Consider the following 25086-nt stretch of genomic DNA (forward strand, 5'->3'; position numbering starts at 1 on the left):
ATGTACTGTAATGTAATGTATGGCAGCATAATGTGACAAAGTAATGAAAAGTAATGCAACAAAGCAATGAAACCGTAATACTGCACCATTACATTACATTACAGGCATTTGGCAGACGCTCTTATCCAGAGCGACGTACAACAAAGTGTATAACCATAACCAGGAACAAGTATGACGAAACCCCTAGAGAGTACCGGTCCAAGTGCAGGGAACAACCGCATAGTTCAACACCACAATGTAATGTAATGCAATGTAACAAAGCAATCAAATGAATGCAACATCACAATGCAATGTTATGTGAGGTAACGCAACGTAACAAAGCAATGAAACCGTAATACTGCACCACAATGTAATGTAACGCAATGTAACAAAGTAATGAAAAGTAATGCAACAAAGCAATGAAACCGTAATACTGCACCACAATGTAATGTAACGCAATGTAACAAAGCAATGAAAATTAATGCAACAAAGCAATAGATCTGATGGGGAGGAAGGGGACCCAACACCAGCCAGATCGTTTCAGACAATGAAACCCTCAAATGGTAGGAAAGGAGGAGAGATCCTTTGGGCTACAAGAGAGGGCTCAAATCGTTCTTTCAAGTTGAGAGAATGAGGAATGTCTACTGTCCTTGGAACCTCATACTCAGAACTCCTTGGAAAAAAGGATTTAAAATAGTTAACTCAAAAGTTTACAGTTTTTTTTTTGATAGCAAAAGATAAATAAAAATATAAAAAATTAAGCAGCTAAGAAAGAGTCTGAATTTATGAAAATTAATCCATTACAATATGGAAATTTAAAATGTCAGAAATGCAGAAATTCGGTCAGTTAAAAAACCAAAAGTACAGGAAACACTGGTACAGAGTGCACATTAACCTAATTTTTCCTGTTACTGTAAGTGGGCCTTACACTGATTGATTGAAAATGGATGATAGTGCAAGTATTTTTATAGGCTGGTTCCTGGTTTGGAACCTTAGAAAGAGAAGCTTTAGTCTCCTGCCAAGTTTTCACTTGGTTTGAAGAGCAACTTTAACATTTTTGGGGCCCGAGTCCTATTTCAAAAAATAGTTTATTAGCCAGAATACATCTGAATTGTCTGAGAGGTTTGAAGTGGTCCTGTATAAATAATAGTGTCTACATAAATAATACTGTATATATATCTTAACATAATTAACTGGCACAGTGAAATCTATGGCCAGAAGCCTGTGGTGATATCAAATTTAAATCTGATTTTACCTCCTGTGTTAGACAAGGCTCTGGGGTAGACGCTGCCTAACCACATAGATAAACATTAAAACAAAGAATATGCAAAAGTATATTTCAATGAAACTCTCTTTCCTGCAGTAACCAGACAAAATTGAAGAATTTTTCTTTGTCCTATTCTGGCACTAGCAGCTAACAATCATCTGGTTTACTGTGACAATGAGGAGCTGTTTTCAGTTTAAAATTTGCTGGGTAATAATAATAATAATAATAATCCCACTCATGTCTATCCCAGCCCATCATACTGCAGACCCAGCTGAAAGGCCACAGGACAGCGATTACAGGGCATAAGTCCCCAGAAACAGAGTGTTGATGAAGAGGCCCCAGGAAAGGACGCTCCTGAATGTCATTTTGCTGGGACAAGAACGGTCACAGGCAGATGAGGGAAATCCAGGTTTCTTAAAGTAAAAAAAAAAAAGTCCTCCCCAGTTTTTTAGCTTCCAATCATCTGGCTTTGCTAATTAGCACAATTCCACAGCCAGGAGGCAGGAATAACTGGTGAACTCAGCTGGTTGAGTTTGTGGGAGGAAGAAACACCGCGGCAGGACTTCACCTTTCTGACCCCTGGGCTTTCAACCTCGGGTCACAGGGGACGTCAGATGAGCCACTGTAACCCAGGGAAACAACCCAGCTTCCCCACAACCCGAGGTCATTAAACTGCGGTTCTGTGACGTCATCGCTGTCAGCGATATTTGGGAACCCCGACCCCCCCAACCCCCCTGTCTGGCAGATTCTGGCAGTGGCCCCGCAGTGGGAAAGGCCAACAACTTGCCAAAACATAAACACGGTCGTATTTTACTCCAGGCCCGATTCCCATTGTCAAATAAAGCAGTGATGACATCACTGGGCCACGGGGCTGACATCTGCATTGATTTTGTTAGGAAATTTAGGGGCGCTGTCAACAGCACAAGATAAGATACACTATATGACCAAAAGTATGTGGACACCCCTTGGTCTGACTGGGGCTGTTTTTCATGGTTTGGGCTAGGCCCCTTAGTTCTAAGTGAAGGCCAATCTTAATGCTACAGCATACAATCCAATTATTGGCAATTCTGTGCTTCCCCAACAGTTTGGGGAAGGTCCATTCGTGTTTCTGCATCACAATGCCCCTGGGCACACAGCGAGGTCCATATAGAAATGGTTGTCGAGAACTGTGTGGAAGAACTTGATTGGCCAGGACAGAGCCCTGACCTCAAACCCATCCAACACCTTTGGGATCAACTGGAAAGCCCATTGGGAGCCGGGCCTAGTCACCCAATCAGTGCCTGACCTCACTAATGCTCTTCTGGCTGAATGGAAGCAAATCCCTGCAGAAATACTCCAACATCTAGTATAAAGCCTTCCCAGAAGAGTGGAGGTCCTTATAGCAGCAAATGGTGGACCAGCTCCACATTAATGCCCATAATTTTGGAGAAGATGTTGGATGTCAAGTGCCCACATACTTTTGGTCAAGTAGTGTAGATGTGGCAAGATAGAAACTCATTTGAGGCAAGTTTCTCTTCAGAACTTCATCTGAAAGAGGCATGCATGTGACCATAATACATTTGTGCAAATGTCATAAACTACTTCAAAATATTATATTACAGCATATACCCCACAAAAAAGTGAAATACCAAATTCCTTTATTGAAAAAAAAAATATATATATATACATACATATGAAATTCAACATACTTTAATGGCTTTTGCCTCCAATTTCACCCTTCTGTAGAATATAATTTTCCATTCCAGTTTCACACAAAGCCCCATCGATGAAGACATACACTCGCGCGCAGAATGAGGGTGTGTTCGGTCACTCATCCTGACGTGCGTGGGATCTGAGGTTTGCCCCCGATGGCTCTACGAGGTCAGAGACGCAGCATGAAAGGGGAAATATTAAAAAGCGCATTGAAAAACAGACGCTGAACCCTCCCCTTTAAGAGACTCCAGAAGCTTAAAGGGTCAAAGGTCGCACACTGGGTGGATTCTCCCTGGAGCCACTGCTCATTCAAAATGCAGCCGCTTCAGAATCTTTTTAAAAAAATTTTAAACACACACAGACGGACACAAACACACACAAACACCTGTGCATACAGGTAAACGCATGAAACTGTAACACTGACTGACACTTTATTTGACGCACTGATTTAGAAACGGCGTACTGCAGCAACAACACATTGCAAACCCCTAAGAAATAAAACATTAAGCACTCAGACTACCAAATCTGCTTCAGCTCCAAATTAAGTCTTTTGCAAGTAGAATTAAGCTGAGGTTCAGTCTGCCCTCATCCGATTGGTCCTTCAGGTGCACGGCGCCACTGTGCTGATTAGCTGAGCCGACCGCTTGGCCACAGCTTCAGACAGCCTACCCTCTGTGGGATATTTTATTTAGTCAGAAATACTGAGCGGCAGAAGCACAGCCCAGCTTCTAGAACATGCCGCGACCGAACAGGAAGGTTGTTCAGCAGCGAGAAGTGGCCCTTTCCATCCTTCAGCTATGAGCAGTACTCGTGAAAGCAGCTTTAGAAACACACAAGACTGCTCCAGTTAGCAATTCCATGTGATTTATTTGTGTTATCCCCCCTCCCCCCCAAACTGCAACAATACATAAATAAATACATAAATAAATAAGAAATAAGGCAAAGACCATATGATGTTTCCGCATTGACCACTCAATCAGGATCAGACTGACATGTGTTTATGTGCACCATGGCTCCAGGGACAAAAATCTGACACGTATGTCACCGTATATTATGTTGCCTGTTTGTTTTCAATTAAGCAAATGTCACACACAGACACAGGCAGACACACACACACACACACGCAGGCAGACATGCACACACACACAGGCAGACACTCTCTCTCACACACACATACACACACAGGCAGACACTCTCTCTCTCACACACATACACACACACACACACACACACACACACACACAGAGGCAGACATGCACACACACACACACAGGCAGACACTCTCACACACACACACACACACACACACACACACACGGGGGAGAAGGCCTTGTTAAACGGGCCAGCCCTGCCTCCTCGCTCCCTGGCTGCTCTGTGATAACAGACTTCCTCTTCCTTCCCTCCCCCCCCCCCCCCCTACAGGTTTCACACCTTCAATGGGGGCTCTGGGCGCTCCTCCAAGCCAGATACTCCACAATTGACTTTGATTTCCTGAGGTAAGCAATGCGTCTCTCCAGGCCCGGGGAGGCAGAGGGTCCCTCGGGTGGGGGGGGGGGCGGGGGGGGGGTACACCTCCTCGCTCCCAACGCCGCGCGCCGCTAACGCAAACTGAAGTAGCACATCTAAATAGCCTGTCATCCCCCTTCACAGAGCCCCCCCCTACACCCCCGTCCCCCCCACCCCCTCACAGGAAGCGCAACCCGAGATATGTGAAAGACAGACAGAAGGAAAGAAAGAGAGAGAGAAGGCAGACAGACAGAGAAAGAGAGAGAGAAGGCAGACAGAGAGAGAGAGAGAAGGAAGACAGTGTGCGTATTGTGCTTTAATGGGTCTGAGCTGCCGCCCCACCCCATCCCGCCCCGCCCCGCCCCACCGCCGCGACGCGTGCACCGCGAGTGTCCGACTCCGCTACAGGAAGGAGTAAAAAATCCCTCAAACGGCAGGAAGCTCATCAAACCCGCACGCGCTCCTCAGAGGACCCGGCCCTTTCAAGCCCCCCAGCCCCCCCAGCCCCCCCCCCCCCCCCGGGCCATATGATCCCTATAAAGCAAATTACTGCCGGCTGGGGTGCGGCTGGCGTGCGGCAGGGCCGGCGGGGGGCGGGGGGGCGCCTGCGGGCGGCGGCCTAATCGAAGCCAAATGGCGACGACGATGGGGGCGGGGGGAGAAACTTCGGCTTCCCCCTTCCGCAGCGCAGCGGGGTGGGAAAAAAAAACTTTCTTTTTTCTTTTTTACTTGGATAAATATGAAAACACTAAACAGCGTGTGTCACAAAACAGAGAGATTTAGGAACCCCCCCCCCCCCCCCCCCCCCCCCCCCCCCCCCCCCCCCCGTTTGAGTTTGTTTTGCTTTTTTAGCAGCCAAACAGCCACATTTTTTGCAATTGCATGAAAAGAACCATCAGCTTGATATCATTTTTTTCTACACGCTCCCCAAAAGTGGATCAAACGTCAGCCTTCTTTTCACACCGGGTGATGGTGCAAATTAATATTAACCCCTCTTTTTAAAATTTTTTTTTTTTTTTTTGAAATGTGTGCAGAGAACTGCTACTGAGCTCGAGTGAGAATATTACGTCTGAAAGGGTTCGCACCTCCAACAAAATAAGAGCTTAGCTCTGCCGATCCAAGCGGATCCTCTGCGCTGTCCCTCCCCATCACAGGGGTCAGAGGTCAGAGAGAAAAAAAAAGCTGAAAAGCTTCACTGTAGCTATACAGACAGAGCTACCAAAACAAAAAACATGCAGGATAATGTGCTGGAACCATAGAAATACAGGGTATCAACACTCCTTTTAAAGGGTTACAGTACCAGCAGTACCACAGTCCTAATCTGCACATTGCTGTTGGGGTGGGGGGGGGGGGGGGCGTTCAAGAGCACATAAGAACTGATGTCCAAAACAGGCAGAGCAATAGCCACGATTTCCACGATGTTTTAGAGGTTAAAGGTGCATGTGAACCAGCAGACAGGTGATCAGTCCCTGACACTTCACTGCTTCGCTAACTATTTATTTATATTATTGGATTTCAAAAACCCAGAAGACACACCAGTCTGTTTTCTCCCCCAGATTAAACTTTTGGACTATTGCGCATAATCTGCAAATAATATTTCACATTTCACTGTCCTCACCATTTCTGCTACTCACCAACTCTTCCGGGCCTTTTATCATATTTTTATTTCTTCCGCCTTGCAAGAAAAAATTGGAGTCTGTTGAAAAAAGGTTGACCTTACATGCTTTTTATTAAAAATATTAAATATGGTGAAAGAGGGCATAGAACCCAACACAGAGTCTTAATATTACTTTTAAATAAACCTCAGACTAATTTCCACTTAAATAGGTTTCGCTCAATGATGGGGTGATTTCTTTTAGCGTTGCTTGTCCATTAAAGTTCTCGCGTCAGTCAGAGAATATCGAGGCACCTTACCGTTAGTAATAAAATAATTTAAAAAAAATTTTTTTTAAAAAAGGATTCAAACAGAAGTCTTACAACGTCTCCCATAAATGATTTGGGCGAATACCCATGGTTCCGTGAAAGTGTCAGCATGAGGGCCGGCCAATCAGTGAGTCACTGGGCGATTCTACCGCAGAGCAAGAACACGAGGTCCAATTAACCGACCCACACGGCCAGTCCTGCCGTGCCCCCATCTGAGCCGGCCGTCACGCCCTTTCAAAGCACTAAAACCGAGCGTCCTCCCAATTTAGAACCGCACGGGCCCGGCGGCCAATCAAAACGATTGTGATTCAATCAAGAAACGCGTTTTTCGCAGGATGTCTCTCTCGCTCCGTCGGATTGGGCATCGGCTGTGAAAACGCGGCAGCTGCATTAAGCTACGCTTGTCAGACACGGCTCTCCTGTTCAACAAAAAAAAAAAAAAAAAGAACACTTGCGCCTACAGTACTTTTGGTTTAAACAGATGCCAAATTTGCCGTATGCTGTAAGACACTGGACACCATTTCACTGAAATGCAGGAGAGAAATGCTCTGGGCCTCAAACCTACTGTACTAGCCAGTAGGTTTTTTTTAAGCAAAAACATTCTGCCATTATTAACTGATCAGAACTATAACAAAGGAGACATTCTGGGCTATTTAAAAATGCCATTAAAACCTTCTGACATTACATCAATGTGAACTGTTGGTATGATGATCTAACAACAAAATTCAATACAACACATAAAAAATACAAGAGTTATTGTCGACTTTGTGTTCAGTACCTACAGTATGTTACACAAAGAGGAGTGGTGACTGTACTGCTGATCAAATCACATACTGTATGATGCTCCACGTTGAGACATATTGTTCACTACAACAAAACAGAGAATAGTCATCTTTAGTCATTTGCTGTATGACGTACCTCCTTTCAGGATCAGGGCCCATGCATCACAGAGAACAGTATTCATTTTCAGTGTGAGTGGCATTGTATAGGAATATATATATATAATATATTTTTAAGAATACATATTCTCACAAGTCTACGAATTTCTCCAAGCTACCGTTCTGTCGCTAGTGTGTCCAAGGTGACATTGTATTGAATAGCACTGGAGTCTGTGTGTAAGCACTAGAAATAGCCCTAGTACTGTGTGTGTGTGTGAGTGTGTGTGTGTGTGTGTGTGTGCGCGTGAGTGTCTGAGATGGTATGTGTAAGAGAGAGAGAGAGAGGGCCTTTTAAGAGAGATGCCACTAAACTACCCTGAACCAGCATGAATTTGATCCTTGTTCTACATCTGTAGAAAACAGCACTTGCAGCAGGTGAGAGCATCTCAAACTCCCTCCTGCCCTGCACTGGTGCACAGGCAGAACCAGAGCCCTATAAGGACCCTTACAGGAGTGGGGGGGGGGGGTGGTCTGGTACATCTAGGCTGTATTAATTTCATATCACGCTCACAGTGTAAAGACAAAACTGAAAAAGAGAGAGAGAAAGAGAGAGAGGAAGTCCAGTGATGCGCACGCATGCACACACACACACACACACACAACTCTCATCCTGCAGTCCTCGTCTGCTGCGTCTCACGTTCAGTAAAAGCGGAGAATTTTTACAGACGTAAACGGAGACGCCGCACCGCTTGACTTATCAGTGGAGAAATCCTAGCCGTGCCAAATGAAATCTCAAACTCTGAAATGCAGAGGAATCCTCAAACAAATGACCAGGGGGGTATTTCACGAAGCAGGATTACCGAGTTGGATAACTTCCCTGAGTAAAATCCAGAACCGCTCATTTTATATATATATATATATATATATATATTTACACTTCAGGCTATGTTCCAGATTTGGGAGGGGTTCTGGGTTTTACTCATAATGAAACAGGACCACGCGAACAGCCTAAGGTGCGACTACAGCGAAGGTGAACAGCACAGGTGACAGCCGCAAAAGCTGCCATTTAACCACAAAAAACGGGAGAGACCGAATTTCCGCGGTGGTGAAAAAAAAAAAAAAAAAAAAAGCCACTCGCGGTTGTGTTTAGGTCGCTTTTCTCCGGAAAGGTGAGCCGTTCGACCGAACGCAGCCGCACGTCGCCACGGCGCACCGCGGTCCCCACGGTTACCACCGGCAGGGCGCTGTCACTCACACCTCGTTGGTGTACGGCAGCTGTGACACAACACAATGCCTCAAAAAAACCCTTTCACTTCTCGCACCTTTCAGCACCTCCGAGCCGAAGACCGCGGCTCAGAAACGGGAGCCGTTCTCTCAAGGACTGCCGGAACGGAATCCCACAATGCACCTCTCAGCCCGCAAACAAATACGACTAGCGATCTCTTTCTTCTGATAAAAGGCAGCTTTAACTGCAGTAAAAAAAAAAAAATGCATGTGGACAACAGGGCCTATGACCCCGTGCGAACACACAAACAAACGTTAGCTTACTCCTGTCACGCGTATGTAAGCGTCTAAAGAGGAAACGGTGAAGGAGAAAAAAAAAAAACACAGGGAGATGGCCTTGGTCTCCAGGCAGGGTTTCTTCTCCATAGTTACGGGGCCATCGGGAAAAAAAATCGGGAGCACGACGAAACGGTCAGCGCAAAATCTACTCAGGAAGAGGATAGTGAAGTCCATCTGATCCCATTTGAACCTTAACACATCAGTGCCACATTAACACCACGGGGAAAACACTGTGCAACACAGACGGCTGCAAAATGGCGGCCATTTTGATTTCTTTTTAGCAAAATGAGGCTACAAATGTTTGTTTATTATTTTTATTTTTTAAATGGTCATTTGGCAAAGGAAACATTAATTACTTTCAAATCTAAGCCACTGTTGAAATCACAAGGTTCATATGATGGATGAACATATTTATATGATGAATCTATATTTAAAATTCAAGAATAGAAATTCTCATAAGAATTCTCGTAAGAAAAGGGTTTAATTTTATTTTTAGTGGCAGTGAATTATTAGAGTTGATGCTTTAGATCTTGGGCTAGGAGCCTGGAGGTGGTGTGGAGGTAACAGTTGACGTGGAAGTATAGGGTGACCTGGTTAACACCTTATACCTGGGGAATGTTTTGCTGGTAAAGGTAATGGCCTGTGGTACTGTCTGTAAACCTCTTTCTTAGTTGTAAATAAAACTCCAATAATGGGGCACCTCATAATTACATGATTTTATATTCAATAAACACCAAATTCAAATGCCTGCCCTCTCTCTGCATACAAATATTAAATATAAAGCAGAGATCAAAGATCGGCCAAAAAAGGCCCATCGCTCGCTTCTCATGACACCCTGGAAACAAGACTTTAAAACTGAGAAAGTGTGTGTGTGTGTGTGCGCATGTGTGCGAGCATGTGAGTGCGTGTGTTTGTGAGCATGTGCGTGTGTTTGTGAGCGTGTGTGTTTGTGTGTGTGAGGATGTGCGTGTGAACAGTCTGAACTTGGCGTTCTGAGTTCTGGAGTGAAACACCACAACACACCATATTTAAATACATTCAAATGTTTGTCGTACAATACGCTAAATTTAAATGTATTCAGATGCTTGTCGCGCAACCATCTGCTTCCTGTTCGCTTCTTCCCTGCTCTCATTCAATCTTTCTGTTCATCTCTACAGTCTCAATCTACTCTTTCATTACTAAACATTTAACTTCATCCCACCTTCATCTTGCGCTCCTTCCCCCCCCACCCCTTCATCACCTTATTAGCACGCCAACGTCGTCGTCGTTCCCGCAAGCTCCAGAGAGAAAGCCGAACGAGTGAGCGAGCGCTCGGTGAATTACAAGCGGTTTTTTTTTCTTTCTTCTTCTGCTTTTTTCTCTCTCCCCCCATAATCACTTCCTTTTTGTATCTGAAAGGAACCACTTTCATGTGGCATTACTGAAAGGAGTTTGTAATAATGGTTATTAAATGAATAATGTTCAGCCCCTGAATGCAAGCGTCATGGCAACATGCCACGTCTATGTAAATGAGTACGTTTTTTTTTTTTTTAATCTTTTTTTTTTTTTTTTTTTTTAAATCAAAGCGCGGCGGCGGAGTTCACAGCTACTTCAGCGGGGGTTGAAAGGACGTGTCCCGCTCATTTAGGTCTCGTCTCTTTTGACGTGACGCGACAGGCCTGTGGCACACCAATGATCACTGACACCGGGCGACAGATAATTCAGATAAATCTGTGACTCTACTTCTAATCTTCATACTTCATAGTGAGGGGAGTGAGGGGGGCGGAGTGTGGCGGGAGGAGGGGGGGGGTGTTTAAGGCATAGATTTTTTGAATACATTTCCAAATGAACTCCTAGGAACCTTTTTTTTCCCCCGCCGCCTGCACTGCTTGGCTTTTGATAACCTTTCCGTGAGACGGAGAGGTTCTTTCTCTTACACACTGTACAGCGCTTTGAAACATTTTCCATGGTTGCTTCACTACGGAACGGTTTCACCCTACCCACGAGACGCTAAGCTGTAAATGCCGTAAACACAGAAAGAGCACAACGAGCGTGCTCACAAGCAGGCTGTCTTAAAATCCTTTAACACTTTTTAGACAACGGCCAAATTCCTGTCGGTTGCTTGTCATTTTAAAAACCTTTTTCATGAGAACAAAAATAATTTTGTGCAACTGTGTGTTTTGGTTGGTAACACGCTTGCTTCAATATACTCTCACGGATCATCAGAAGCTTTCAAACTGTAGCGGCATCTAAACCGTTAAAATGTTCACCAGTACTGATGGAAATACAGGGTTTAGCGCAATATAAAGCGTAAATTTAAAATATAACCTACACTATACTACTGAAAATTAAACAGCAACACAATGATACGTTTTTTTATTCATGACTTTCCCTTTGTTTGAATTTCAGGTACGCCCGGGCAAGATTCAACTATTACTTTAAGAAGAAAGACGAGTACTTTGCTATGAAACTTCTTGATTAATCAAAAAAGGAATGACACCATGCCCTGTGTTACCTTGTCATACCACTATTCAGCTGCTCAATAAAGACATTACATACATCCTATCATCATTACTAAGCGACACAGTAACATTAATTCACACTAATACAAAATGGCAGGTATCAGAAGGATTTTTATAACCTGAGATTAAGCATATTTATTAAATCACTATTAAACAGATGGTAAATGTTAAATACAATTCCCATTCCCTTACATACAAGAAACACTGAAAATATAATAGCCTGGACAATTGTGGAGCAGTGAGTTTCTGTATTTCTACATGACTAAAATAGGCTTGGGACAAAAAAAAAAATCAAGATAAAACTTGATTTGGCACACTTCCTAAATCCGCATCCTTGAAATGTTTCCTTATTTTAGGCCAGTTTAAAGCTACAGGAACAAAGAGGGATCATAAAGCCTAAAGGGGCCAAATGCTAATTATCAAAGCTAATATAAGTCATTCTTAAAATCTTACCGGCTACAATTTATTTTTATTAATTAGAATCAGCTCTGAGAAATTACATAAACAAACTCCAAAATGAATGAGCAGATCAGGTTAAGGCCCTCTAGACAGTTCATCTGTTGCTGCATGAATGGCACATTAATAATAATAATAATAATAATAATAATAATAATAATAATAATAATAATAGCAGCAGTCAATTCAAACACTACACCCTCTACACACACTGGAAATGAAGCCTGAAAACTTTGCAGCAGAATTGCAATGACAGGTTTACCAACATCAATGTCTTAAAGTAAAAATTTGATTACAAGTTTAAGGAGGCCAATTGGAGACTTGAGATCTACATCTGAATGGGTTTCAGTTCTTTAAACATCACCTTTGCTCCTCTTCTCGGCACAACCGGGCCACACTTCACTTTGGGACGCGATTATGATTATTGCACATTAACAGAAGCTGTGGTGACTGCTGCACTGAGACTGCGGGGTGGCCACGAGGTCCGTTTCTAAAATGAAAAGCGCTTTTACTGAGATGAGAAAAACCAGCAAGCTTCCATCACGATGTCATCCTTCCCTTTTTTTTTTTAAACATTCAAACCCTTCGGCCCACATCTTAAAACTTCAATTAGAAATCCAGGCCAAGCTATGATACAGTTTAGTTTAAGGTTTAAGAACATGAGCCAAGGAACAGTCCAAAAGGCTTCTCCGACATTTATTATACAGAGGAAATGTTTCTGGGTCTGTTTTTGCTGACAAGGAAGATTCTATTCATTATTGTTAATATTTTATAGATCATCTTACCATGCTGTCAATAGTAATATATAAACTCTCTAGATCTAGTATGACCTAGATCTAGAACTATGACTATATATGAGAAGTTAATTTACTGACCAGATTTTTAAAATATGAACTTCTCGGAACTATTTTTATTTTAATTGACTCCCTCTTTACAAAAGGCAGCAATCCTGGGTTCACTGCAGTCTCTCTTTATAACTCAAGGTTACAAATAGATAATCAGTGCCTAAGGAGACTTCCAAAAACCCAATAACTTTGACTAATCACCAGCTTAGTATGTGGATTGCTGTATGTTTGCATTTATATAGATAAAACTTTTGTTTTTAAACTGATATTACAGAGAAAGAATTACCCCCTCAAATTGTGACTTGCACCAATCGGCAGTCCAATACTCGATAGCAGCGCTGACATTAACTTTAATAATGTTCGCACTTCGCCGCTTCCGAGCGGAAAGAGAATAAACACTTTTAACATTGCATTAAAGGGGCATTTTTAAATTGTAATATTACTTCTTTTTTTTTGGACGAAAGAATGAAAGGCAGTGACACCCCAGGGTGGAGGGTAATTTAACTGCCTTCAGATGTTTTGTACTTGGTATAATGAACAGGAGAGACAAGGCTAAACTATTGTACAATTGCGATTGGTGTCGGGGCCAGTTTTTGTATGACAGGTCATGTCAGAGGGAACACATTTGCGACAACAATGCAGTTCTTAACAACTTTTGGAACTACAGTGCCGCACAATTACACTGATCAAGGCCGCAACTATGCCTTCAAGGCAAACAATCTGACCGTTTTCTATGGTACATCATTTGTTGAATACATGACATTTAATTAAAAGACAGAACATAAAAAAAAGAGACCAAGGCCTTTAGAATTAAGTAGAAAATGGGATTTTTCATTAACCTTTCTTCTCTGGATTTCAATGCAAATCTCTTATAATCATTTCAAATTGAATTTAAAAAGAGTGATGTAAGTACAGACATTCTGTACAAATCTTTTTCAGAAAGGAGTACGGACCAGAGGCTTATCTTACAAAATGAAGGCTGTTCCTTCCCACCCTGTACAAAAAATTGCCAGAAGCATTCATGACATGAAACAGCTTTTATTTACTGTACGGCCATCAAGAGAATCCTAATATTCTCCCCCATTAACATACCGCAGAGTAACTGATTTGCGGAGAAAGGCAACAGCTCTAAAGACTGATCCAAGTAATAGCTTCAGTGGAGACAGCAAAACTTCAGAGAAAATAAAGGATAGATTTTGGTCCAGTTTGGACTGTGTAAAACCTTTTTTTTATTTTATTTTTTTTAAACACAAAACAATGGTAGAATATATTCTGGAGTCCTCCACGTAAAATCCCCTAAGATTTACCTTGGTGTCAAGTTCGTAAGTACTAATAAATTATGTTTTGATCTTTCCAATCGTCACTAATTCATTACACAATACAAGTATTTGTTCTTTCCTCTAATAGAATACTGGGACTGAACAGCCCTCTGGTTGCAACAAAGGCTTTTAATAAAGCAACAGAGAAGCATGTTAATAATATTAATGTTAATAAAGCTGCACTAATGTATTAATTAACGGATGCATGACACTGCTACAATCAGCCATAGCATTTTCTTTCATGTCACAAAGAGCAGACTTCATGTTTGACAGTGTCTGTCTGTGTAACAATGATTTACAATTCTCCTGAACATGAGCCAAATGTGCTGGTAAAAAAAAAATAAAGGAAAAGTTAAGTATTATTAGTGAAATACAAAATAGAATTGTGCCTGGACGGTCAAGCTTGGTTTCAAAAGCAGATCACCCAAGAGGAGCAAATGATTTTTAAAAAGCCACCAGTTTCTGGATGTGTGCAACGGAAGTAAGCGAACAAAGGATTTTAAAGTGCGTCTAATTAACATCAGCTTGTCAGCGTGTCAAACTTTTTAACTGGGGTGTGAAGGAGAAGGTTAGTGGGGAAAAGGCAGCGATAGCCAAAAAAGTGTACGCCTGAATGGGAACAATGAGCCTGCTAACACTGCACACATGAGCAGTATACCCCCTTATTCCCTGTAAACACAATGAGCAGTATACCCCCTTATTCCCCTAAAACACAATGAGCAGTATACCCCCTTATTCCCCTAAAACACAATGAGCAGTATACCCCATTATTCCCCTAAAACACAATGAGCAGTATACCACCTTATTCCCCTAAAACACAATGAGCAGTATACCACCTTATTCCCCTAAAACACAATGAGCAGTATACTCCCTTATTCCCCTAAAACACAATGAGCAGTATACCCCCCTACTCCCCTAAAACACAATGAGCAGTATACCCCCTTATTCCCCTTAAACACAATGGCCTTTCCTCTCCGTGTCTGCACAAAACAGACTGTTTCTGATCCTCACGGCATCATTTACCATGCATTGTTCCTCCACTCTTCGCCAAGAAGAGATTACATATATTTGACAGTATCGCATTTTTTCTTTCACAAAGCAGTGATTATCCAATTTTAAAAAAAACTTGACGAGGGGACGCACTTTGAATGGAAACTTATTTTCAGTATTGTGGTGAGAAAAAAAGAACGTAGGCCATATGAAATATGAAGACTGGAGAAGCAGAGGGGAAGCCTTGGGATGCGGTCTTCTGTCGAACTCTAGGATTTCGGCATTTTAAGTCTGGTTTCCAGAGAGTGTGCGCGCAGTGCCGCAGAACAGATGTTCTGATCCGCGCCGCAACAGGTGCGGGCAGCGTGTTTGGCAGCAGCCCGATAATTGGATACGTGTGCGGGATCTCAGAGCTTTCCTCACCTACAGCACAGAGCACTGTTTCATGTTTAAGGGGAGCAGCTGCAGGGAGCATCGCGCTGCGTGCAGAGGAGTTCAGACGTCATGTGCTGCCCACTCAAACACACAGGAGGGCAGGGAGAGAGAACTGCACGTAGGAGAACAGAGAGAGAGAGAACTGCACATAGGAGAACAGAGAGAGAGAGAACTGCACATAGGAGAACAGAGAGAGAGAGAACTGCACATAGGAGAACAGAGAGAGAGAGAGAGAACTGCACACAGGAGAGCAGAGAGAGAACTACACACAGGGGAACAGAGAGAACTGCACACAGGAGAGCAGAGAGAACTGCACACAGGAGAGCAGAGAGAGAGAGAGAGAACTGCACACAGGAGAACAGAGAGAGAGAACTGCACATAGGAGAACAGAGAGAACTGCACACAGGGGAATACAGAGACAGAACTGCACACAGGAGAGCAGGGAGAGAGAGAACTGCATATAGGAGAACAGAGAGAGAGAGAGAGAGAGAGAGAGAGAGAGAGAACTGCACACAGGGGAGCAGGGAGAGAGAACTGCACACAGGGGAACAGAGAGAACTGCACATAGGAGAGCAGAGAGAGAGAGAACTGCACACAGGAGAGCAGAGAGAACTGCACACAGGGGAACAGAGAGAGAGAACTGCACACAGGGGAACAGAGAGAGAGAACTGCACACAGGGGAACAGAGAGAGAGAACTGCACACAGGGGAACAGAGAGAACTGCATACAGGAGAGCAGAGAGAACTGCACACAGGAGAGCAGAGAGAACTGCACACAGGAGAGCAGAGAGAACTGCACACAGGGGAACAGAGAGAACTGCACACAGCATTCCAAATTGGAAAGAAGAAAAAAAAAAGGGGGGGGGGGGATTTAAAAATCTTCAAAAAGCCAAAGAGGTGAAATTTTTTAAAACATCCATTAACTTTTACGCAGAAAAATGCAGGCAGTGCAGCGGCGCTGAATCGATACATTAAAAAAAAAATCACTTTCTGAATTTACGCCCCGCTGAGATTCACTTTCAAAAGTTTATTTTGCCGTCCGCATCGAAAACCCGAGTAATACATGTCAGCGTGGGGCAGAGGGGTTCTGTGTAAACGAGATGTTTACGCTGCGGAAGTGATCCAGCGACCCAGGGCACTGACCAGGAGCCGGCGTGTCACACAGCCAGCGGCCTATCAGAACGTCATAACCGCCGGGCCTGCACGGGGCATTCAGCGCTGCTTCTGATTGGCTCAGCTTAAACTTTTACATCACATCACAGGCGTTCAGCAGACGCTCTTATCCAGAGTGGCTTACACAACTTTTCACACAGCATTTCCATTGTATCCATTTGCACAGCTGGATGTATACTGAAGCAATGCAGGTTAAGGACCTTGCTCAAGGGTACAACGGCAGTGGTGTCCTACCCAGGAAACGAACCTGCGACCTTTAGGTTGCAAGACCAGCTCCTCACCCGTTATACTAACAGGAGAGCGAGGCAGACGCACGCATGCATACACGTACGCAAACGCACAGCCTCTTCTTCAGAATAAATAACCAGGGCTCTGTGCCAAAAGCTGCTGTACCAACAGCAGCCTGTAGGGGGCTAATGTATGAAAGGCAACCGGCAAGCCTGTGTCTGATCAGCAGCCACCCCCCTAAAGTTTCACACCCCCTACCCACCACCACCCACCCCCATCCCAGTGATGTCACTCTCTCCCCCACACCCCCCCCCCCCCCCGTCTCCCCAGCTCCACACTCTCACCCACTCCTGCTGCTGCTGCTCCCCTCCCTCTCCTCCTCCTCCTCCTCCTCCTCCTCCCCCCCATTTCCACACATTACTTCTCCGCGAGAGCAATTTACTGTTTTATGTACGTTTGGAATCCTGGGAAGGTTGCATTACATCAAATTTCCTTCCACTCACTTAAAAAAGAACATAAAACGAAGGGCGTTCTCCTGAACAGAGCCAGTTTACTGCATACATCCCCCTGCTACAACCTGCCCCCCCCCCCTTTTAACCCCCCCACAGCCAAACTCATTCACTGCATTCCATTGTCACCCCGCACGTCATCCATTTTTTTGGAGCCCAATTTTAGGATGGGAGCTCATGGCCGCAGTCACAGGATGTCTTTTAATTATTATTTTTTTAAAAACATCCTTCCGTTGAAAAAATCTACCAAAGCATCCCAGCTGGCTGACAAAAAAAAGCAGGTCTTTCAGGCATTCTTCACAACTAAGCACAAACAAGTGACAAGTTCAACCCAGAACACCATTTGGGTCTGTCCCATTGCGTTCCCACGGTAACTCCACCCTGGGCATTTTGAGGCCCTTCTAGAGTTTTTCCTCCTTCTCCTATGGGCTACGCACCACATCATGCACGTCTCCGCTCCTGATCTTCTCTCCTCTCTCCTTCCCTCTTTCCTCTTCTCTTTCATTCTCTCCTCCTTCCCCTCTTCCCTTACCCCTCGCTCCTTCCAACTCTCCTTCCTCCTCTTCCCTTCTTCCCTCTCCCCTCCCTTCCCTTCTTCCCTCTCCCCTCCCAACTCTCTCCCTCGTTTTCTTTTCCCTGCTTCCCTCTCTGAGTGACCGCTTCAGGACGGGCACCCATGCCAGGCCACAGATGAGATGAGGGGAAAGTTAAACACAGGCCAAAACATCATGGCTGCCATTTCAGTGTGGACCAAATCTGTCAGAGCTCCACAATCACCGTTTTTTAAAAGGCTGGAGATCAAGGAGGAAGAGATGATGCCGCCCCCCCCCCCCAACCCCCGAAGCCCAGGGGCTCTGACCTGCTCAATCTTAAAAAATTGTGTGAAAATAACAGCCTAACAGCTCATGACAGAGGCCACGTTTTACAACAGGACACGACCCAGGGGGGCAGGGTGGGGGGGGGGGGGGGGGGAGGGGGGGGGGTCATGGGTTTGGAAAACAAAATTGAAAGTGAAACGTTGGAATGTCCGGGCTTTAATAAAACAGTGGGAATGACAGAGGTACCCGTCCAAACACAGGAAGTCAGTATCCACCACGCTCAGGAACACACACACACGTGGGAGGGGTGGTGTTGGAGGGGTGTGATGGGGGGAGGGGCAGGAGTAAATCAGCCGGTGCCTGTGTATAATAAAGTTGAGTTTAACCTTGCAGGACTTTGGGAAGGCGTGAGCGCGTGTGGGCTGAGGAAGCTGGCACAGAGACAGGCCTCCTGGAAGCTCATATTCCACACTAATCCATTTAAAACCATCTGTGAGAGTGGCCACATTCCTCCAGTCCTTCACCTCCGCGGAGCACAAAATCGCTCTGGGCCCCTGCCAGCCTCACGTACCGTGTGTGTGTGTGCACGAGCGCGAGATCCCCACGCCGGGCTCAGAGGACACGCTGCACCCACAGGGCTCAGTGACAGTGTGTACATGAGACTGAGGGGGTAACTATGCACACACAAAGGTAACGCCGCACACTCAGGGGTAACGGAGCACATGCACGGTTTGGGGATAAAGGTGCGCACGCAGGGCTCAGGGGCGGTGTGAGCACCTGGCCCTCACGAGACGCACACCCGCCTCCCACCGGACGTCCAGTGAGGTCACTGAGCTTTTGTGTTTGGAATCAGGCTTCTGGAATATCAACAAACATAGGCCTTCGTGCATAACTCAGAAATCACACAAACAGCCCCGATGTGCACAGACTCAGAGAGGATATACAGTCATAAATATTTCACACACTGCTGCACAATTCATGATAAAGCTTCAGAAAAATGGAGATTTAAAAACATACCAACAACTTCAATCATTTAAGCATTTGGATCAGTATTATATCCGTGAACATTACCAACACATTATTCAGACGAACCGCAATACACTCACTCCATAAATTTAGAAACTAAAGAAATACATTTCCCCAACTTCAGCTTCAAAAAACAAAACAAAACGTGTTGCTCAATGTACAATGCCTTTTTCTCGTAAGTATATATATACTGTATGATGCTATGTTTTTAGCGATAGCTGTCCCTGAAGCAGGCTGTTGCATCAGAGCACTTCAGCAGCTATTCCGATGTGAACATTCTTTTTAGAACAGAGGCCTCTGGGTTATAAATAAGTGGAAAATAGTCAGTCGATGGAAATGCTATTTTATACTGCCACACAGGCCAGTCGTCTAAAGGAACCCCCTTCTACAGCACAACGCTAAACAATAAAGCTACGACTCGCATCTGACGAGGAACTCAAATGGCAACACGGCTGAAGATGACGACGGTGGGCCGCACGCGCCGAACGTATTCTGGAAGGTCTCAAACACAGGCAGATATCCAGAACAGAAAAATACTGCTCCGCGGGACTCCTCCGATATGTCTAGTCATCGGGGTCGTGCAATAGCAGCTTCGGTCGCTGGCGCACAGCACAGCTAACCAGTATTAATCACTTTCGCTTAAAACGCCACATCGCTGCACTCCCACTGTGACAGCTCGACCGAAACAGTCCACTCAATTTGTGCTTCATCACTCTCCGACCTTACGCAGTCTCCCACCCACCTTTCGCACGGCACAGACAGTAAAACATGTTAAACCATAAAGAGGAGGCGGAGACAGAAGTGTAAATTACTATAATTTATTTCATGTGATTAATATGGCACTGGCACACTGCACGCGTATGCAGGCAGGCGCACGCAGATACGCACACACACATACACACACACAGCGTTCCTCTCGGTGATGCTAGCCTTGTGAATTATAATAAGATTTACGGTGCAGCAGCATGTGTCTAATTTTCCACCCGGCGCGAGGACGCCAAGCTGGAGGAGCTAACACGGGCGCCCGTTATTCGCACTGTTTAAGTTTAAGTGCAGCTTTTTCACGTGCTCTCCAAAGGAACGAGCGCGCGAGCTCACCGCGTGCAGCACGCAGGGGAATACAAATGATTGATGGAAAGAACAAAACTCACGTTAAGATGGCTTTCCAACAGGCCTCCACAGTCCCTTTACGCACTTCTTTTATTCTTGATCATTTGTCATACTGTACGCGCGGCAGCACACAGCAGGAGAGGACAGGCAGGCAGCATCCCGTCATTCCGGCAAATTCAAAATCCATCCATAAACGCAACTGTTCAACGGGGTGACTGTCAACATACCCAGAATATTTATATGAATATATATACATGTTATTTATATTTTATATCTGTATTAACTGCTTGGTTTGTGTATTTTACGCGTGCTGTTGGTGACAAGGTAGTTTTTCCCTCTGGGGATAAAAAGTGTATCAGCCTATATATTCTATTATTCTCTGCTCTGATGTTAAACTGGTTAGAGGCTGTTTAAAAGCAGCTGTCCCAAAGCAGCATTTTATTTCGTGCGCGCGCCCACACACACTGCTGGAACTCAGTTTTTTTCATATAATTGTCCTTGGCTTGAGTCGGTCGTTTAATTTCGGTTTATGGTGCGGTGGTTTAGAGCACACTTAGAACAATCACAGACCAAAAACCCCTCAGTTCTTAACTGTACGAATAGCGAACTGGAACACTGGAATAGCGCCACTCATCTGCGCGATATTTAAACAGTATTAAACCAGGGGATCTCAGCTCTTTGTGAGTGAACGACAGCGGCAACCTGTGCCAGCAGAGAGGAGACAGTTGGCAGGAGTCCGACAGATGAATAAACGCTTGCAGCATACAGCGATTTATTTCCAACAAGGCTTTACAGTACCACATGTCCTGGCCACGGTGGCCGCCCGGCGGAGAGAAGACTCAGTGGGCGTAGGCCCCTGAGTACTTACCTCTTGCACGCGCCGTGTCTCTGCGCTGCTCAGCCGAAGCGGCGATTCCAAGACGGACAGTCTCGGGGATGTGCGGCGGGTGGGCGCAGGCCAAAGGACTACATCTCCCGCAGTGCCTTCAATCACGTTCACCGAGCTGAACACACAGTAAGAGAAAAATACATTTAAAATTAAAGTTTTATTTCCGTTAAAACGGAACAATATAGTAAAGCTAGTACAACGGCCATAAAGTCAAGACGGTGAGGTTGGCCATGTACCAGACGATACACTTTCTGGGTAGTCACAGGTGAGTCTGAAGGTGCAAAAGTCGCTGAAGCAATGGAGGCTAGGATACAGATAATTTCACAACGTTACGATGCTTCAACCCGTTAAATCTAAAGGAACTCCATTAAATTTAAAGGGATTTAATACTTAATTCATAGTAGCACTGCCTTATATATGCGTGTGTGTGTCATTTTTAAATAGGCTATATTAGTCTTACAACGATTGCATTAAGGCGCCGTGGATACGGCTGTTTGGAAACTAACATCTCGTCTCTTTTTCTCCACGATTAAACATGAGTCATCAAAATGAAAGAAACTGAACACAGAAGATCAGCTCGTATAAGAAAGAAACGGGTTTGGGGAACTACATATTTACTTTTCACCTGCTGCTGTACTACCTGAAAGTCAGACTCTGAAGCAGCGAAAGTATTAGCTTCATACTGTTTATCCACCCGTGGTAAATGGGTTTCATTCATAGCCTATTAGGAGTATAATTTCTCTTTTCCCCTAGCTAATGTAGGTTACAATTGCTCGCTATCTGAATTGGTAACGTCGACTAACGATTTGCTGCGGTAGTTCAATTACCTTTAAAAATAGGAGAATGCGTTGGAGTGGGGCTAATCTGTCTCTAATTTAAAGTTTCTTTAGTGCAAACCCAGTTTAGTGATAGCCTAAAATCTACACTGAGTTTCCTTTAAGGGTAGTTCGTTTCTCATTATTAAAACTTCAAGGCAACGGCTTACTTTTAAGGTGTTGCAAATATGAATCTTCCAGTTATATTTATTTTGTCAGTCTCTGTGCAGTTTACACCACTGCCGCTGTTGTACAAAGAGAATATTCGTCGTCATTAGCTAAGGTAGACTAGCTACAATTCAAAACGCGTAACAACAGCGGACACACACACTAATTTACATTCAAGGTAAAAACAAAAACACTACGTAGTCTATTAGTATATTTACCTGGAAAAATACATACAGTTGTGGTTTTATTATTATGTTTGCAATACTGAAAAGTACACTCGAGCAGACGTACAAACAATTAATCATGAAAACGGACCGTATATATGACGCGTCTCAAACGGACAAATTAAAGTTGACGTCAGCTGCTGCACGAGGAACTTAACTAATTGGTCACGTGGAAAAGGGAGCTGCGGAGAAATTGATTTCAAGGTTCAACACTTTTTTTTAAACCAATTGCCACGATACTATTAAATAAATACTAATATCCCCTGCTCCGTATTATTGGCAGTTCGCATTATATATTTTCGTATATAAATCCAGACCAATCGCATAAATTAGCTAAATATGTCCCCTAAATTATAATATACATAGCCACGCCTCCCGCATTGCTTGGCGTCAGGTGTTGCAGTGACCCTTTCAATGTTATTTTTGAGAATCTTAAAGTTGTACAGAATTCGTGCTTATAATGACCTTGGTCACTCACCAGTGTCCCGACAAATTTGCATCTTGCCTATACAAATCATATGGAGAAGACCGTAAATGTAATATTCATACAAATGACGAAAAAGTAATGGTTATTTAAATATTCGCATTTCAATACGTAAGTTCAGCTGTGATTCCGCAATTACATCATTTTTTTACCTTAGTTAAAATAAAAATTCTACTAATTGAATAAGTAGTTTGTGAGTGAATCTTTCTGCAAAACAATAAAAGTTTTGAGCCTCAACAGAAAATGCATTCAGATCCGAATCAGAATGCCATTTAAAAGTTATTTGTGTGTCCCCGTTTGAGTTACTTTCTTTCTGGCAGATATTGTTTTATGAAAGGAAAATAATCCTTCCTGTTTAAGTTCTGATCCAGCCAGTTTTTAAACGATAGGCTCCTGTATTTAAAGTTAACACAACACAATGAAAATAACGCATGTACAAGAACACAAAAGGGTCAGATCTTAAAACAAAATTTCTCTTTAATTTGTAAGTGTCAACAGCAGTACAAAAGATGGAGTGATGGTGAGACGGGTTTTTGTTGATGTTTTTGTTTTTTTAGGGAAAGGAGGGTATTCTTGAGGTAAAATGAGCTTAAACAGGCAGTAACACATACCTACCCTCTCCCCCCCAAAAAAAGAACCCTCCCCTGCCATGTTCCGTCGACTGGACAGGTGTATATATGTACATATGTATATACATATTTTTGATGGTGATACAATACAATGTCAATAATTGATCCTGTGGGAAAACAGGCCAAAGAATTTGTACACAAAGCTAAGGTGTCTAAATACACCTGAATGTGTCACTCAACTGGTGTTTTGTCTTTGATATATTAATACTAACAAAACAGGAGACAGGTCTCTGTACGTACCACTGTAGAATTATTTTACCTTTAAGTTTATCTCACGACAATACTGCACATGAAAACCGATGACTTGCTGGTTTACATTTGAAGCCAAGCCCAAAAAAAAAAACAAAAAACAAAACAGAAACAAAACAGAAAAAAAGACAAGTTTTTTTTGTATTGTTTTCTTTTTGTTTTAAAACAATAATATCCTTAGCAAATAGCTGTCTTTTTTACTGTATAAAGGGCATGAACACAAATGTGATGGCAACCTTTTTTAAGTTCAATTAAAAACTTTACACTTGGACTGTACAAGATATTCTGATAAACTATGTACATTTTCAGATTTAAAACATTATTTTTTCTTTCTGTCAAAGCAGCAACAGACACTAATTTTATTATCTCTAGTAATGTCCATGGTACCTCTGCTGAGAACACAATTTCTACTCTGATAAGAGCCTGGTCAGCAGCCCTAGAGACAGAAGCCTAGAGCCACAAGTGCCGTTGCTGGGAAAAAAACTCAAATATAATAAAATAAAATAAAAAGCAAAGTACCATAGAAGACAGCACGGGTCATCCCCCGACAGCAAGTCTTCGCTCTTCTGAACAGCAGCTAGCATGTCAGTCCAGCATGTCCGTGAATTGTGCTGATTTAAATAAACAACGAAATCTCACAATAATACATCATAAACAAATTTCAATGTTTGGGGGGGGGGGGGGGGGGGGGGGGGGGGGGGGGTCAGATGGGGGGGGGGAGGGGAGGGGGGGTTACAGTAAATTCTGCAAGTAACAGCTTACACACACACTTGTCTTCATCCACCTGTCTTCTTTTTGTTCTTTTTTTTTTTTTTTTTTAAATACACAGGCGAAGACCATAATGGAGAAAAATAAACGACAAGAAGAAAAGCTGCTCGCAAGCAGCCGGCCGGGCTAGCGTGACGCTAGGCTAGCGTGACGTCAGATCGAAATCACGAAGGGGACCGAGTAGGGCGGGCAGAAAGTGTCCTCACATCGCTGCCGTATGCAGCGCACACACCGATACATATTTGCACGTGGCCCATATCACAAGCTCACCAAGAACCTCACTTGCGTTTTTCAATAAAAAAAACTTTTGTGTCTGTTTCGTTTAGCCTCATCACCCATTCATTTCCATTATTAAAAAGCAAAAAAACAAAACAAAAAGAACCATATGCAAACAATGCATGCACATCTGTATTTAAAAAGTATTTCTACATTTGTTTTTTTTAATTATTTTACAATTTTAGTTTTAACTGCTGCTTAAAATACAACTTACCAGTCTAGCGATTGAGATCAGATCAAGTCTTTTTTATTTATTTATTTTTACATTACTTGTAAACACACACTCTGTATAGAAAACATCTACACGTTAAGTGCTTGCTGTGTACACCAGCCACCGCAAGGAATCTTTTGACATTGTTCCGATTGC

General features: G+C 43.6%; 1 protein-coding gene and 1 long non-coding RNA gene across 4 annotated transcripts in view; one reads left to right on the forward strand and one right to left on the reverse strand.

Moving 5' to 3' along the window:
• zgc:113516 (uncharacterized protein LOC541449 homolog) overlaps positions 1–11352 on the forward strand; it is a 51186-nt gene extending 39834 nt beyond the window's left edge. The window contains exons 7-8 of the mRNA XM_035395143.1: positions 4361–4434; positions 11197–11352. Coding sequence (XP_035251034.1) covers positions 4361–4434; positions 11197–11269 — 147 coding nt within the window. The 3' untranslated portion in view covers positions 11270–11352. The remainder of the gene's footprint in view (positions 1–4360; positions 4435–11196) is intronic.
• The window catches only part of LOC118214870, an 82678-nt gene extending 60253 nt beyond the window's left edge, over positions 1–22425 (reverse strand). Inside the window, exons 1-3 of one of the 3 annotated variants that reach the window (XR_004762703.1) lie at positions 22308–22425; positions 21086–21221; positions 7160–7234 (exon numbers count right to left, since the gene is read on the reverse strand). This is a non-coding gene — a long non-coding RNA (uncharacterized LOC118214870). Of the gene's footprint in view, positions 1–7159; positions 7235–21085; positions 21222–22307 lie in introns of those variants that run through there. The other 2 variants (XR_004762702.1, XR_004762701.1) reach the window with 2 other exon arrangements.
• Positions 22426–25086: the final 2661 nt, after the last annotated feature.

The sequence above is a fragment of the Anguilla anguilla genome, chromosome 16, assembly GCF_013347855.1.
Source record: "Anguilla anguilla isolate fAngAng1 chromosome 16, fAngAng1.pri, whole genome shotgun sequence".
Taxonomy (NCBI): domain Eukaryota; kingdom Metazoa; phylum Chordata; class Actinopteri; order Anguilliformes; family Anguillidae; genus Anguilla; species Anguilla anguilla.